The sequence below is a fragment of the Octopus sinensis genome, linkage group LG17, assembly GCF_006345805.1.
Source record: "Octopus sinensis linkage group LG17, ASM634580v1, whole genome shotgun sequence".
Classification (NCBI taxonomy): Eukaryota; Metazoa; Mollusca; class Cephalopoda; order Octopoda; family Octopodidae; genus Octopus; species Octopus sinensis.
The window spans coordinates 24,559,299-24,576,858 of NC_043013.1; the positions used below are offsets into that span (position 1 = coordinate 24,559,299).

General features: G+C 37.0%; 1 protein-coding gene across 2 annotated transcripts in view; it reads right to left on the reverse strand.

The window, feature by feature from the left end:
• The window catches only part of LOC115220867 (neuronal acetylcholine receptor subunit alpha-10), an 83,584-nt gene that overhangs the window by 24,101 nt on the left and 41,923 nt on the right, over positions 1 to 17,560 (reverse strand). For both annotated transcript variants that reach the window (XM_029791045.2, XM_036510447.1), the window contains exon 3: positions 3,520 to 3,665. In XM_029791045.2, the coding sequence (XP_029646905.1) occupies positions 3,520 to 3,665 (146 nt within the window). The remainder of the gene's footprint in view (positions 1 to 3,519; positions 3,666 to 17,560) is intronic.

Sequence of the window (17,560 nt, forward strand, 5' to 3'; positions counted from 1 at the left end):
GGAGGGGGGCTGAGAAGGTTTGTCTGTTCGCAACCACATGGGCCTCTAAAACAATTCCGAAAGCGTACCAAATGCAATAAGCTCATCATCGATTACGCGTTGTGGCCAGAGTTAGCGAATATAATTCGCAGCAATCCAATTTCATACATAAGTGAGCAACTAAACTGTAACCAATGTTTCTTTCTCTCCTCTCATTCTTATTTTGATGTAAATATTTTCTAGGTTTATGTCTAAGATTAAGCGACAAGGGAGTAACTAAAGAACTCGACCTCAGTCTGGTATTTATTGTATTTCTCACTATTGCCGAATCCCTTAGTTACGGGGATTTAAACAAACCAAGCGGTGGTGGAAAGCTAAACACTCACACATACACACGTGCGCACACACGCGCGCGCACTCATATCTGTGTGTGTGTGTGGTGTGTGTGTGTGTGTTTGGCTTTCCATCACTACACACACACACACACATATTTGTGCGTGTGTGTGTGCGCGCTCGTGTTTGGATTTCAGCTTCTGCTTGACAATTGGTATTAATATATATGTATTTCTTTATTGCCCACAAGGGGCTAAACACAGAGAGGACAAACAAGGACTGACAATTGGATTAAGTCGATTACATCGACCCCAATGCATAACTGGTACTTAATTTATCGACCCCGAAAGGATGAAAGGCAAAGTCGACCTCGGCGGAATTTGAACTCAGAACGTAAGGGCAGACGAAATACCGCTAAGCATTTCGCCCGGCGCACTAACGTTTCTGCCAGCTCACCGCTTTTGACAATTGGTATTAATATATATGTAGTTCGTAATCATCAGACATGATTATAAACTTTAGCTCGTTGTAGTAATTAGAACGGTCATGTTAAAATCTTGGTTTTTGTCTTGTTTGGGTGCAAATACTATACTCTAAAGACTGTAGGAGGATGGTAAAGCGAAAGATGTCGTTGAGGTAGCAAGTGAAATAGGTGGACGACATCAAAGTAAAACAATGGGAAAGCATTGGATTGTAGTTTAAATCATTTATTTTAATAGACACTTGCATTTATGTGTTGTACCCACCAGATAATTCACTACACGACATTTACCAACTTGCTTCGAGTTGGTGAAGTAGAAAATAAACAGGAGAAATACTGTGTCGATGTGATAAGGTAGAACTGGCATGTGTGCGCGTTGGTCATACGTTCCGCAACTGCTACTGTGTTGGGTCATTCATGCTGAATATGTGATTCTACATTGGCTGCTGGACTGGTCCAAGTTAACTGTTGGCTACCTTCTTGTCTCTTGACAATCCGTCAAGGGACTGCAGATAGCCATCACCAGGTGAACTGTCAAGAGACAAGCAGACAACCAGCAGTTAACTTGCGCCAGTCAAGCTGCCAACATAGAACAATATATTCAACATGAATGACCCAACACGGTCGTGTAACGTATGACCAACGTACACACAGACACAAAACATGTTCGATTCTACCTCATCACATCGACACAGTATTTCTCCTATTTATTTTCTACTTCGCCAACTCGAAGTAAGTTGGCAATGTCATGTAGTAAATTTTCTGGTATATACAACACATAAATGCAAGTGTCGATTAAATAAATTATTTAAACCACAATCTGATACTTTCCCATTGTTTTACTGAGTAACATTCTCTTTTGAGTCAGCCATGACCAAGGGCAGCACTTTCCTCGGACGCAAGAAAGGCGATGCTACCTCTATTCTTTCTTCCTTTCTAGTCAGCACCGTGTATTCCTTACTCTTTCACTCTCTACTGACAGACAACCTTTTTTCTACACTATCAACTACTAACCAGCGAGCCAACCTTGTCACTATCACTAGAATTGCTATTGTCTCTAACTACCTGTCGGGCAAACGAATAAACATATACAAATAATATTTCTTCTTTCTTGATGTTGATTCTTCGATGTTTACTGGTACTCCGATGTGAGAACTTTGAAGCGTTACATCTACACACTACATTCAGTAGCGGGCTACATCATATCGATCTGATATCTGACTTTCATCCAGTCCGCTATAAGACTAACTCTGGATTGTCGTACAGGTGCAATAAAAAGGTTTAACGGGATTAAAGAATTATCATACACATTTTTAGAGAGTTACTTCCCTTATAGATGCCAATTCGGGCTTTCTTCGCCATTTCTGTTTTGGTGTCTTCAAGCCATGAAGTCATTGTTCTAAAAGAACACTGGTCTCCTTGACAACGCTTTACGACGTTGATTTCCTTACACTCCCTTCCCCACAGCTTCACGAGGGAGGGAAGAAGGGGAGAAGCAAACAGGTGCAGGTGTGACCATGGACGCCAACTCCGCCGCCATCGACACACGAAAAATTAGGCATTAAAATGGAATAAAAAATGATGTTAAATTATTTTTAAAATCGTAGACTCATCGTAGACGCGCGCTAATACTCAGACGGGCTCGATATGAATCACGACTATAAGATACCCGAATTTGGTTAAACTGCACCGCAAAATGTGGGAGTAGTTAGGAATCTAAATCGAAGGAGACAGACACTCACACAACTACAGTTTTATATATATAGATTAACTCTTGGGCGTTTAATCTAAGTTCACTCATGTTGGAGTTGGATTCACTTGAGTAAACTAACAATTTTTTTTTCTGTCAACTTGGCTTTTTGCGCGAAACGTTCTACCGTTATTTCTTTCAAAGCTAATAATGCCTGAGATCACTGCTCATCATAGAGATGCTGTGACTAGTTTGAGTTTACACACTACTCTACCCTAAAAGCAGCACTACGTAGATTTGGATACGATTTTCGGCCACTGTCACTGCTTGGAGAAGCTTGTCAGCTCCTAACATCAGTCAATTCATTCGACCCAACCCTAGTAATTTATGTTACGAGCTCAGAGAAGGACGTGAAACAAAGTTGACAGAATTTGGGATGAGAACGCAAAAGGCTGCGACAAGGAGTCACAATGCATTTTTTCCCAATGCAATAGCGATTGTAACACACTAAGTTTGTTAAACAAAAAACACTTGTTAATTAAACCGCGCTACCACTATAACAAAGCTCTGCCCTCTATTAACTGAAGTGACACTGCATATTGTTGGTAACACAATACAAACCGTCGACCTCTTTTATACTTCGTCGAATATTCCGATACCATATAGTCCAACTCTTTTTTAATTCTGAGATATTCAAATTAAATATCCTTTTTATGGGAAATACATATTAGGGGAAATAGTTGTCTTCTTTGGTGAATATATGATTACAAACAAGTAGAATGGTGTAGGCAAGTCTTTCTGCTACATCGATTTACAATTGTTTCAGTCTCCCGATTACTGTCTTGTCTTCTAGCCTGTACCTGTGGATGAGCTTAATAGGGTAAATAAACTCCAAAAACAACATTCCAAAGTTGTGTGTGTGTGTGTGTGTGTGCAAAACACACAAACATGAATATCTTCTGTATTGGAATGTGGCACTGTATTGAAAAATGAAATGACAAAAACAAACGAAATATAAGAAAGATTCTCAACATACCAGGTCAACAATTTGGTTTAACCTTAAACCAAAGCGAACTAACAATATAGTGGATGCATTTATGACGGGACGAACAGATTTTTCATAACCCGTCATCAAATCTCTGTAAAGGCGCTGCTCATCTGGAATTCGGCCACAACAACAAACTGCAAGGAAGAAATTGAAATCAGAAATTAGATTTCATTGTGTGTGTGTGTGTGTGTGTGGTGTGTGTGTGTGTGTGTGTGTGCGTGCGTGTGTGTGTGCGTGCGTGTGTATATTGAGTGTGTGTTGAGTGTATTGTTTATGTGTGCGTATGTTTATGTGTGTGTATTGAGTGTGTGTTGAGTATATTGTTTATGTGTGCGTATGTTTATGTGTGTGTGTATTGAGTGTGTGCGCGTCTATATTGAGTGTGTGTTGAGTGTATTGTTTGTGTGTGCGTGTGTTTAAGTGTGTATTGAGTGTGTGCGCGTCTGTATTGAGTGTGTGTTGAGTGCATTGTTTGTGTGTGCGTGTGTTTATGTGTGTGTGTATTGAGTGTGTGTTGAGTGTATTGTTTATGTGTGCGTATGTTTATGTGTGTGTGTATTGAGTGTGTGCGTGTCTGTATTGAGTGTGTGTTGAGTGTATTGTTTATGTGTGCGTATGTTTATGTGTGTGTGTGTATTGAGTGTGTGCGTGTCTGTATTGAGTGTGTGTTGAGTGTATTGTTTGTGTGTGCGTGTGTTTAAGTGTGTGTGCAATTACAATGCGTCTAACACTTTCTTTTAAGAGTTCTTAATGGTGGATGTTTCAGAAGTTAAATATAGGAGTAAACCATTTCACAGTCACTACTCTTTCAATAAATCTTTATTCCTCGGGGTTTGATCCTATTTTTCGGATCTTTGAGATCGATATAATAAAAATAGACGTTGTAAACAAAGCTAACCTAAGTAATTATTTTTGTAAAAAAAAAAAACAGAAAAGAAAAAACACATTTTTGCTTTTGACTGGAGAAAAAAAATGTTTTTTGAAACTCGTAATCTTTTTTTTTTTTTTCACTTTTTATGTTTCAAACAAAAGGCGACTCACAAAATACAATCAATACAATCTAGAATAATACGTGTTCGGGTTAGGTTGTTGTTTTTTTTGTTTGTTTTTTTACATATAGTTTGTAATATTGGTTTAAGTTACAGTTTAACCTTAAGTCATCTCTCTTCCAGCATATATATTATTAAAATGTTCCAGCAATGCCGATTCATTTTTGTTTTCTTTTGTCAGAAACAACTTATCTTGAACTATAATATTCGATGTGTAAAAAAATAAAAGAAAAAACAGGATCGATGCTTGGTGACATTTGGCTGCTACTTTTAGCTGTTTGAGGGATCACATTGTAGCTCTTTCATTGGCCTTGACAGGGATATTTGTTTATTTGGTAAAAATAAGCATGTGAAATTCTCATGTGTGTAACTGAGTAATTCATCAACTGATTTACACACACACGCACACACACACGCACACACACACGCACACACACACACGCACACACACGCACACACGTACACACACACACACGTATGTATGCATGTATATATGTATGTACGGGCAGCCTTCACCTTTTTCTGTCAAAAGTGTTTTTAACGCAATACTTATACATTGTTATAGCTTTATCTGCTTCGTGGTACACCGTTTTCAAACAGAATATACATAAATATAAGTGTATGTGTGTGTATGTGGTGTTGTGTATTCACTGCTTAGTGTACATAACAAGCTACTCGTCCATACTATTTTGTGTAATCTATCCGGATTCACCTTCGAGAACAGAAGGAGCGACTCGTTAAGCTACTATTAGAAAGTTGGAAAATTAACAAAATAGGAAGACCGAGAGACTAACTTGGTTATTTAGTAATCTAAGCTAACGGCTATTTAAAATATCTATTTTTCTGAACCTTTGTACATGGAAGAATCTTATAAAACCAATTTCAACAAAGCTGGAATAAAATCGTGGGGAAAAAAACATAAAAATGAAGGATGTGAAAGCGTAGAGCAAAAGAAAACTAGACATGAAATGATGTGGAGAAAAGAAAAAACAGAACATTCGAATGTTCTAGATATCTCCTGCTCTCATTTCTCTCTCTCATCTCATTTTCCATTCTTTTATGAGTGCAGAGAAAAAAAAGAAAGAAAGGGAAAAGAAAGATACAGGATATTTGAGAGTTTAAACCTCGAGAAGAACATTATCTAAAGTGAGGGAACTGAGCTGAGTAGATAACAATTCAACCAACCTTTGCTCTTTAAATATTGTTCTCTGTCAGTTTCTGAGTCTAACCCAAAATCAATAGCGGAGACAAACCGATTTTTTAGGAATGTTAGAATGACAACAAATCACTCCAATATATTTTGCAAGTAAACTACTAGTTTTAGACTTTATACTTTAAAAAATCCCCACTTCATACTTTAAAGACAAAGAGCATTTTTTTTTTCATATTTGTCGGCAATAATTAAACAATTACGTGTTGAGCCAAATTGATTTGAGAATCTTAGTTGAGTTCAGACTCAATACTACTGTCTGTGCGCCAGCCAAATGTCGTTGCAATGCATAAATTGACAGCAAAGTTCATCACAGCCAATGTAGTCACATTCTGCCAGGATTAATGTGATTGTCAAATAAGCTGTACATCAAGTTGGCATCACCATTCTCCTGAAACTGCCCCGGTTTTTTGAGAATTGATAGGTCTCATAGAAAAGTTACTTTTCCCTCCTCGTTCTCCAAAAACCTGAGATAAGGCGTCATTATTTCTGCAGCATTTTATCTGTGGATAAAATGTTGTTGATAGTGCCTTTTTTTATTTTGTTCTGCCAAAGGAAAGAACAGGCCATAAGATTAATAAATATAATAAATTCACTTGTGACTGATCGTTCTAGAGGAGACAACAAGTGTTAACAGCCCTTAACGTCAGACTTTCTTTTATCGAGGGTCAAATAGCCGAGGTAAACGGAAATACACAGAAGAAGAATTCGCTCCACGAATGAATTCCATCAAAATAATAAGGGGCCAATTTACCATCCTAGTATTCTACGTCACCAGCTTTTGTGGGTAAGAAAAAGAAATGACAATATCTGGAATTCTTTTTCAGTTTTGTCGAGTTGCTTTTAAGTCCCAGATTAGCCCCCGTTGAATAGACCTATCACCAAAAGGCATTCCAGCCTTGACTATTCCGTCTTTTTGCATATCTAACAAGCACTACATTGATTTCCTTATTATGTCATTCTTGATGCATATGGTTATATATACATACATACATATATATATATATATATTATATATATATATATATATATATATATATATATATATATATATATATATATATATATATATATATATATATTATATATATATATATATATATATAATATTAGGGAATAAATCCAAACTTACAGGGAAAAATCAGATTTAGGATTGAATCCAATTTTATAGTAAAATATTATATTTATTATATTTATTAATCTTATGGCCTGTTCTTTCCTTTGGCAGAACAAAATACAATGAATAACTTAAGCCAATAAGTTTTTCATTATATGATTTGCCTAATAGTGGTTTTATCTCTAATTTAATATAATATATATATATATATATATATATTTAGGAAAGCAACTGGAGTGTGATGGAAAACGTATAACATTTCTCTGCTATCCTTATTCCCCTCTAAGTCTCTACGGATTTCTCTTGAGTTTATGAGGAAGACAGCGACTTTGACATAAAATAATTTAAAAATATCACAAAGGGGGAAACATGAGAAAGATTATATTGAGAACAACGATGAACATAAAATCCAGAGAGATTGTTTCCTTATCAAATAACACATTGTATATACTATCGAGAACATTGTATATAAAGAAAAAAACTTTAATACCGACTCAGCGATTAATTGAGTTATAGACAACATGCTTTCAGTGCGAATCCTCCGTCGGTTTCGACTATGAATGCTTCGGGTGTTCGAACAACGGAACTAGTTACTCATTGAATTATAGTGCATGTCGTATTGTATTCAACAGCCTGTTCTACGCAGACGCAACGTGATACAGCATGTAACAAGAGTGGTTCTTCTTAATCACATGTACAGTTCCTTTGACAGCCTTTGATACACAGCTTCCATCAAAACAATTTCGCTCACAATACTTGAGATCAATTGCGGCAATATATGGAAGATGACACTTGCTTAAGATTCCTTGTACAGAGGAATCGAAGCCAGGACTACATGAGTACAAAGCTGACTTCATTAGCAGTCGGCCATGCCTGCGATCAGCTTTTGCTATAGATATTATTTTTCCATATATACGCACGAATATATGAGTATACTTAGCTTACATACGAACATATAAGTGTACCGAGTTGTAAAATAAAATCAATGCACAGCTAATATAAAACATTCGCTTACAAGGTGTTCAGGCTGAATTCGAGAGCTTGCATTAAAAGAAAGGAAAACACAATATCCCATCCAAAAATAAACTTATTTTAAGAAAGCAAAACATATGAACTTGATTCTTTGCTAGGGGATAACCGTTAACTCAAGGTAAATACCTTTAGCTCTCACCACAGACTCAAGGCGGCTCTGCAACCTGGCGCATGCGTTCTTCACTGTGTCTATAGGAAGATATTCGGACACCTCCTTCATTTTGGCCACCATCTTGGCCTTGTAGCAGGCAGAGCGGTTGTTGTCTTTCATAATCGTGCCCTGCGCATAGTAATCCATGGGATCACAATCGGGAGAATTAGATCAGAAATTGGGCCTGGAGAAGTCATAGAAATTCTCCGACAACCACTTCTAACTATTTCCGGAGGTATGGTAAAGTGGTACTCATGTGATTACGTCACCGACGTTTGAACTTGTTTTATTTTTTCCTTTGTGTTATAGAATAAACATGGCCTCTGGCAATGTGCCCCAAGGAAGAACAGAAATCACTGATCCGATTTCTCTGGCCTGAAGGTGTGTCAGCGGCTGAAATTCATCGCAATATGGGAATATTACTCTATCGCGTAGTGTGCATGAGTTGATCGAGAAGTTTGAAATGGCCGGACAAGCATGAGACACGAAGGGAGAGGGATTAGGACGCCCATCATTCTGAACAACAGACATGAAGTTCCAACAGGCTCGAGAGATAGTTCTGGCGACCCGACTAGCGAGAATCGATGAGATGATATGTTCTCTGCAAATGAATCCTGGTTCTGTGTGCGAAATCAACCACGACAAGCCTCGCTTCCGTATAGTCTGTGCAGCATGGGTGCCAAGAGAGCTTACCGAAGCACATAAGCGCAAATTTATGAAGTTCTTTCAATGCTTACTCGACTGCTGTAAAGATGAAGGGGAAGCTTTTTCGGAGATGAGATCTGAGTCCGTTATTTCGAGCCAGAATTTTAAAAAAGGCAGAGTATAAAGTGGAAACACCCAGAATCGCTAGCGAAAAGAAATTCAAAACTCAATGCTCCGCAAAAAAAATAGTGATGCTAACTATTGAGTAGGGTGGGGTGGGGAAACACGCGCAAAAGGGACTATACTATCACATTACCTAAAAAAGGTGTCTACAATCACCGGACAACAAACTGAAACCAGCAATTCACACCAAACACCGAGGTCTATTGTCAAAAATAAGTGTTATTGTTGCACGAAAATGCGCCTCCACATTAACTGCCCACACCATGGAACCATTAAAAAATTGGGTTTCGAGTCGCTGGGAACCTTTGCATAGAGTCCAGATCTCGGCTCTTTCGACTATCATCTCTCTGAATCACTCAAACATGCTTTACGAGTTTGTGGATTTGCTATGGACGAAGAAGCGCAGGAGGCGGTGCGTGAATGGCTGTGTGGCCAACCGAAAATTTTATCCGATGAAATAAGCAGGCTTGAGGACTGCTGGGAGAAGTGCATCGTAAAACAAGGGGGCTTTCTTCAAGTTTACCATCATAAAAGGGGGCATCGGAGGTCGATATAATGTGCATATTACCACATCAAGTTGCTTTAAATGCTCTACGAGTGTGTCACTTGTTGAAGGTGACAGCAAGTTTAGAGGCGTTACATCTTTACAAACGTGCAACGTAACTCCATCGTGACTCTTTGCTTTTCTGTGTGTAGAGAATGTGATATACATTGGTGTGTGTATCTGCATTCAAGATCCCTCACATACGCAATGTTGCATTTGCTGCAGTTTTGTACCAGGAGGACTCTGATGTTAATCAGAATTGGCGTGATGGTCGGCTTGGTGGCATAAGTGGCCATCCTGGGTCTATTATTTGTGGTGGTCTTGTGAAGGTGTGTGCATGGCTTAGTTATGTTTGCAACCGTGCCAGCTGCAGCACTATCTTTTGTGCTGCACTTAATTTTTTAATTTTATTTCTCTACTCTGTGTTTGCAAATTGATTGATTTTTAGGCTCCTGCATTTCTATAGATTCAATTTACTGTGACTACTCAATACTGGTTAGAGAATCGAAATAGTATCAATCATGGATGCTTACGGCGTATTGTATTATATTATATACATACCCATATAAATAAATATGTGCGTGCATGTATGTATACACTCACTCACACATACACACATACACTTTCAAGTATAATTAAATCATTCGAATCTGTTTTTACCCGAATAAACAAGACATTTCAATGTTTTCATTCACAAAGGAAATTGTTATTTTTAAAACTTAGAAATAAAATCGATAACAGAAATCATTCTAAGGACGAATTAAATACATTAAATTCAATTTCTACTTTATTGAAATTTTCGATATTGCCATTTGGGTTTTATGCTCACAATATAATTTTAACTATATTCAACTGGACGCCGCCAGTATTCTCTACTCTAATTTGAAATTTCACATAATCTTTTGAAATGAACAAAATATAAAATTTTGCCCGCTCTCTCTCTCTCGCTGTTCCTATCTCTCCCGCTCATATGTACATACGTACATATATACATATACATGTATCTCTCTCTCTCTCTCTCTCCTCTCTCTCTCTCTATATATATATATATATATATATATATATATATTATATATATATATATATACAGTTGCGGCCAAAATGTTCAGAACGGCATTGTTTTCGTCAGAAAAAGTAGGTATAAGTTTTTATCAAAGCTGTTTTATATTCTGTAATTGTCACAGACAATAAATACAATATTAGTTGTTATTGTCTGAGATTTTGGTGTAATTTGAGAGAATAATACAAAAGTTATGGATGATTTAGTGATTTACTACAAAACCCATGGCAGCCAAAATGATCAGAACGTTTGAAAAAATAACAAAATAATCAAAAATGACAGAGAATACTGGAATTATTTAATATTTAGTGTGAAGCCCTTTATCTTCAATCACACTCTGACATCTTCAACTGCATGCGGAAATTAAATTTTCAATTTCTTGCTGGGTGATCTTATTCCATTCTTCCTGAAGGGCATTCCATAATTTCTCGGTTGTTTTAGGATTTCTGGCTTTCGAACGTTCTCCTAGAATATTCCACACATTTTCAATAGGATTGAGATCTGGGCTTTGAGCAGGCCAATCCATAACAATAACCTTTTCAGCCTTGAGGAAGTTCACGACCACCTTAGCCTTGTGACATGGGGCATTGTCCTGCATGAATATGGGTGGTTGCTTAGTTGAATTTCTCAGCACAGGCAAGACATGATCTTTTACAAGTTGTTTATAAACTCCTGCGTTTACCATTCCATGTAATCGCACCAAAGGGCCCACACCATCTCCAGATATTATCCCCCAAACCATGACACTTCCTCCAACGAGTTGAACACTAGTCTTAAGGCATTGAGACGCCAATTTTTCACCTACTTTTCGACGGACGTACCTTTTCCCATCTGAGCCAAATAGCATAAACTTAGATTCATCACTGAAATGCACCGTTTGCCATTTTTCTTGAGACCACAACACATGTTCGGTTGCAAAAGTAAGACGACATTTTTTATTCTTGGAACTGATCAGTGGCTTCACTGCAGGTGCTCTTGCTTGTAGGTCATGTTCAGCTAAACGACGAGACACAGTTTTTCGAGATAAAGTTTTCTTCAATACAATGCTCATTTCCCGAGAAACAGCAGCAGCAATTTTAAATCTGTCCTTTTTAACCAACTTTACCATAGCACGATCTTCTCTCTTGGTCATTTTTCTTGGCCTACCTGTAGACTTTCTTGCTTCACACGAACCACAATCATCGTAGACTTTAAGAATATCGTGAACAACACTTTTTGACTTGTTAACAATCTTTGCAATAGACCCAATACTTAAATTATCCTTCTTTCGAAGCTTAATAATCTGCTGACAAATTGGTAACGGAGTAAGTGGCAGTATATTAACAAAGTACACTGCAGATATTCTTACTAATGTTTAGTAAACGATCCGTCACGTAAACAAATTCAAAACATTAGAGTTCGTCGGCTAAATATACTAAAACACGGAGTAAAAGCAACTGTTCTGATCATTTTGGCCGCCATGGGTTTTGCAGTAAATCACTAAATCATCCATAACTCTTGTATTATCCTCTCAAATTACACCAAAATCTCAGACAATAACAAATAATATCGTATTTATTGTCTGTGAAAATTATAGAATATAAAACAACTTTGATAAAAAAATTATACCTACTTTTCTGACGAAAACAATGCCGTTCTGAACACTTTGGCTGCAATTGTTTATATATCTATATCTATCTATCTATCTATCTATCTATCTATCTATCTATCTATCTATCTATCTATCTATCTATCTATCTATCTATCTATATATATATATATTATATATATATATATATATATATATATTATATATATATATAGAGAGAGAGAGAGAGAGAGAGAGAGTTTTACTTGGTTTCGGGATAGATAAAGTAAGTACCCGTCAAGCACTTGAGTCAATGCAATCGACTTGACCCCTCCCAAAATTTTCAGACTTTTTGTGCCTATAGTAGAACGTGTGTGTATAAACTTCGGAGTCACTGTCAAATACATCGAGTAATCCTTCAGTTTAATGTAAGATTGTTTTCATTACAACATAAGAACAAACATCAAATTACGCATGCACACACACACACACGCATAAAGAAAGAAAAGGGAGAATTATTAATGAAAACAATTGAATTACATCAATTATTATTTATCAAATAAATAACAAATAATAATTGATGTAAGCCAATTGTTTTTAATCAATATTTCTCCATTTTCTGTCTTCTTTAAATTTTGTTTCATGATTAACTCGTGTTTATCCTTGTCTTTATAATTTATGAGTATAATATGCTTGCATATATATACACCCATGGTTAAACATAGGTAATATACCACCAGTAGTATAATGGATACTGCTATCCTTAAGACGGTTATTTTAACCTCTAACTCAGCTAACCTTATATATATATATATATATATATATATATATATATATATATATATATATATATATATCACGTGATCACGTGACCGACCAGATCATCAGATGTTGCTACACATCGCTGGTCACAATGCGTTCGCATTGTTTTAGCCTTCGAACGACGCCACCCCGCAGGCCAACAGAAGAAAGTGGGAGAAATAGTGGTGAAAGGGTACAGCAGGGATCACCACCCCCTGCCGGAGCATCGTGGAGCTTTTAGGTGCTTTCGCTCAATAAACACACACACGATCCTCCGACCGGGAGTCCGCTGCCCTAACACTGGGCCATTGCGCCTCCATATATATATATATATTATATATATATATATATATATATATATATAGCAGGGCCTTGTTGCTTCTGCTAAATTTTAATAAAAATATATTTCGTCATATTTTGAGTTCTATTTTTCATCATATATATATATATATATATATATATATATATATACGTATTTGTGTGTATGTGTGTGTGTATACACGCGAACACATATGCATATTTTTATTCCTTTTAATGTACTGCAAATGTATTTGCAGGTACATTTATAACATTCATGATATCTGGATCATGCACGCAGACGTATATATGTATGTATGTATGTATGTATGTATGTATGTATGTATGTATGTATGTATGTATGTATGTATGTATGTGTGTGTGTGTTTGCATCTTTTGTCCATGTAGATTCATTAGCATTCATCTGGTTTTGTTCGATGTTGTTTACTTTACTTTTCTCTGCTGAAAAGGTCAAATAAGATTTTTAATATATTGATTTCTGTGCTGAAAAGGTCAAAACGAATTTTTTGAAATATTGATTTTCCTTTACAAAAGGACAGAATAATTTTTAAACAATAGAGGAAGAGATAGAGTGGTGCTTATGCCTTTCCCATGGACGCAAGCAACCAAACTAAAATGTCTTACAATGAGAAACTGAAATGATGTCACGACTTCTGTTTGATGACCTTCAGCATTTGCTATGTCTACAGAAGGATATACATGTTCCGCGTAACAGTATTGGTTGCACAATCTCAGGGAGCCCTTACACTATAGCTTTACTTCCTAAATACAGCAATCTAATCTCCTCTTTCCATATGGCCTACTCTCTTAAGGAAAGAGGAAAATCATCAGAGAATATAGTCTGGTATAACACACAACCACCACCACAAAAGAAAATCTGTTGGTTGCGTTTGGGATACTTTTGAATCGCTGCCCATGGTTTTCTTGTGCATGTGCAAACGCTCCTTTTTCTGCCCATTAAATAATAATAATAATAATAATAATAATAATAATAATAATAATAATAATAATAATGTTGGGCTGCAGCAAATATACTGCTGAGTACAACGGATAACCTTGCCTGTTGCTTGACCTTAGCCAGTTGAGCATATCCCTTAGTGGCTGACGGTACGTGCATCTATAATCACGAGCAGAAGTAATGTGGGAGTATCATAATCACGTGTTGAGAGGGATTCTTTGGGGTTTGAAACATAGGTATGTCGTTCATCACCCTTAAACAACTCTTATTGAGCGGAATGTGCTACTCGACATGGTGAAAATTCTCTCTGGACCCCACCTGTAAAGTCATACACTGTTTATCTTGATATGACATAAACCATGTCGCCCTTATATAGTTGTGATGCATGTGCCTGGTGTACCCTTATCAAACAGTTAATCATGATGGGTATATTGGGCTTCGTATATTTGTAACCCAGTGTCACCTTGATGGAGTGCACTTCTCTCTCACTCAATAATAATAATAATAATAACAACAACAACAACAGCAACTATTATTATTATTATTATTATTATTATTATTATTATTATATTATTATTATTAGTAGTAGTAGTAGTAGTAGTATAGTAGTAGTAGTATTATTGTTAAGGGATACCAGCAGCATAGGTTATTTAGAATAGATTAGAAGAGATTCTGCAAAGAAATATATGGAGAGTGTATAAATGAAAAGTTGATACCAGATAGCATGGAAAGCCAAAGGTTTTGGAGTGACATCTGGAGTAAAGACAAGGAGCACAAAAAAGATGCTGAATAGTTGCAAGAACTGAAACAAACAGGTAATAAATGCTTGATGATTGACTTTGCAGTCCCAAATGACAAAAAAAAACATCAATAAGGGAGGTATAGAAAAAATAACAAGGTACCAGGACCTAGCCATTGAATTGTAGAGACTATGGAAAGTGCGTGTAAAATGCATCCCAGTTGTCATAGCTGCATTAATCGCTGTCCCTAAAGAGCTGAACAGATGGATAGAGGAATTACGCATAAAAACGAGTTTAGTACAGCTCCAGGAAACAGTTTTACTAGGGAAAGATAGGATACTAAGGATGGTTCTTGTAGCCCGATGTTAGGAATTTTTTCTTTTCCAACAGTTTAATCTGTTGAGCGCATATGAAAACAATAATACCCATAACAATGACACTTAGGAAAGTTAAGATGGATTGCCGATGTGGGAAGAAAGGCCCATCATTGAACCATTTGCTTATGGATGACCTGAAATTGTTTGGGAAATTTGAAAAACACATAGATTCCTTAACCAAAACAGTCCAGAAGTGTGTTAGGGACATTGGTATGGAATTTGGGATTACCAAATGCTCAGTATTTTTAATATGAAAACAGGGAAGAAACCAGCCTGCAGAGGATTGTGGTTACTATCAGGAGAGACCATGGGTGAACCCGACGGTAGTGGGTATAGATATTTAGGGATTTTGGAGCTGGATGACATTCTACACAGAGAAAGAAAGTCAAGATCAGTAAGGCATATCAAAAAAGGGTCAAGATGGTGTTAAAATCCAACGTGAATGCCAAAACTTTGATTACCGCAAAGAATATCTGGGCGATTGCGGTGGTCAGATATTGTGCATCCATCCTCAAATGGACTAAGCAGGAAATATCAACACTGGATAGACGGATGAGAAAGTTGATGACGCTGCAAGAGGCGCTACACCCCAAAGCAAACGTAAACAGGCTATATATGAAAAGAAAGAATGGTGGCAGAGAACAGAGGACTAAATAAGTATAGACTATTGTATAAGGAGTGAAAGGATAACGCAAGCCGAGTATTTTATAAATAGTGATGAAGACCTGCTGCAATATGCCGAGAAAGATGTGGGTGTAAATGCAGATGAAGTGATGGGCAAGGAAGAGTTTAACCAAAGAGTTGAGGAAAAGAGAAAAGAAGACCTTGAAATGAGAATGATTGGACTGTTTGAAAGGAATACACAGGACATTAAGGATAATACAGCACCGTGGGCATGGCTTGAGTGAGGTGATTTGAAGCGTACCACCGAAAACCTGTTCACCCCTGCACAGGACCAGGTTCTCGCTACCAATTCAATGAAATATAACATCTATGAAACTATTTCAGACACCCAGAAATGCAGACTGTGTGGAAAAAGTGTGGAAAATGTGACCCACTTGGTTAGTGGATGTAAGAGCCTTGCACGAAAAGAATGCAAGCGAATGTGAGAGCCTTACACAAAAAGAATACGACTCTTATGCTGTAAATACCAATATGAAGTAACAGAGAACTGGTATGAGCATATATCAAGTAAAGATATGCAGGAGGATGGAAAAGTAACGATACTCTGGGACTATGATTTTCAGACGGATCGTGTAATCGAACACCATCGGCCGCATATCGTCATATTGAATAAGGGAGACAAAAACTGTTAGATCATTGATGTGGCCATACCAAATGACATGAGTGTTGTGAGTAAAAAGGTTGCAAAAATCACCAAGTACTCCCAATTGAAAGGGGAAATGGCAAGACTATGGAATGTGAGAGGGAAAAAGTGATACCAGTGGTGATCGGAGTGTTGGGCTCAATCACACTGAAACTTCGAGACTTCTTAAGGCAACTTAAATCCTGTGCAAGATTGATGTTTTGCAAAAAGCAGCCTTATTGGGCACAGCGCACATCTTAAGGAAAGTATTATCTGTCTGAGGTCCTCGTTGTGACTTGGCAGATGACTAAAGACTCGGTGCATTTTTACCTACACTGTGTTACGAAGGAATAATAATAATAATAATAATAATAATAATAATAATAATAATAATAAACATATCATGGTATGTAAACAAATTCCACAGAACCGCTATTATTAGAAGTAAGAAGGTCAGGCTGTGTATATACACTATGTGTATATGTACTACATATTCCGAATGCAACGCTCCGGATGCACACAGTACGATAGGATCAGAGTCTACAAAGGAGCGAAAACAAGATTCGAACGCATTATAAGAGATGACGAAAACGATATATGCCCCCTATACCGCAACAAGTTCTGGAATAGGTGAGAGAGAGACACCAACAAAAGAAATAAAACCAATACTTGGTATTATAAGAAGAAATTTCACTGTGTAATGTTTGTTGACACCACAGCTAAGAACGAATTAAGTAAGGCATTTAAGAAAATCCTGCGCACGACTGGCTTTAAGATCAAGGTTGTAGAAAAGACAGGTAGGACTATCAAATCTGTATTATGTAGATCATATCCATTTGATAGAATCACGTGTCAAAATAATTGTGCAGTATGTTCTACAAACCCACATGCGAACTTCAAAACCAAGAGCACTGTATACCAAATTAAGTGCCAAGAAGGAGCTTGCGCGACTAACCCAGAGTTATACATAG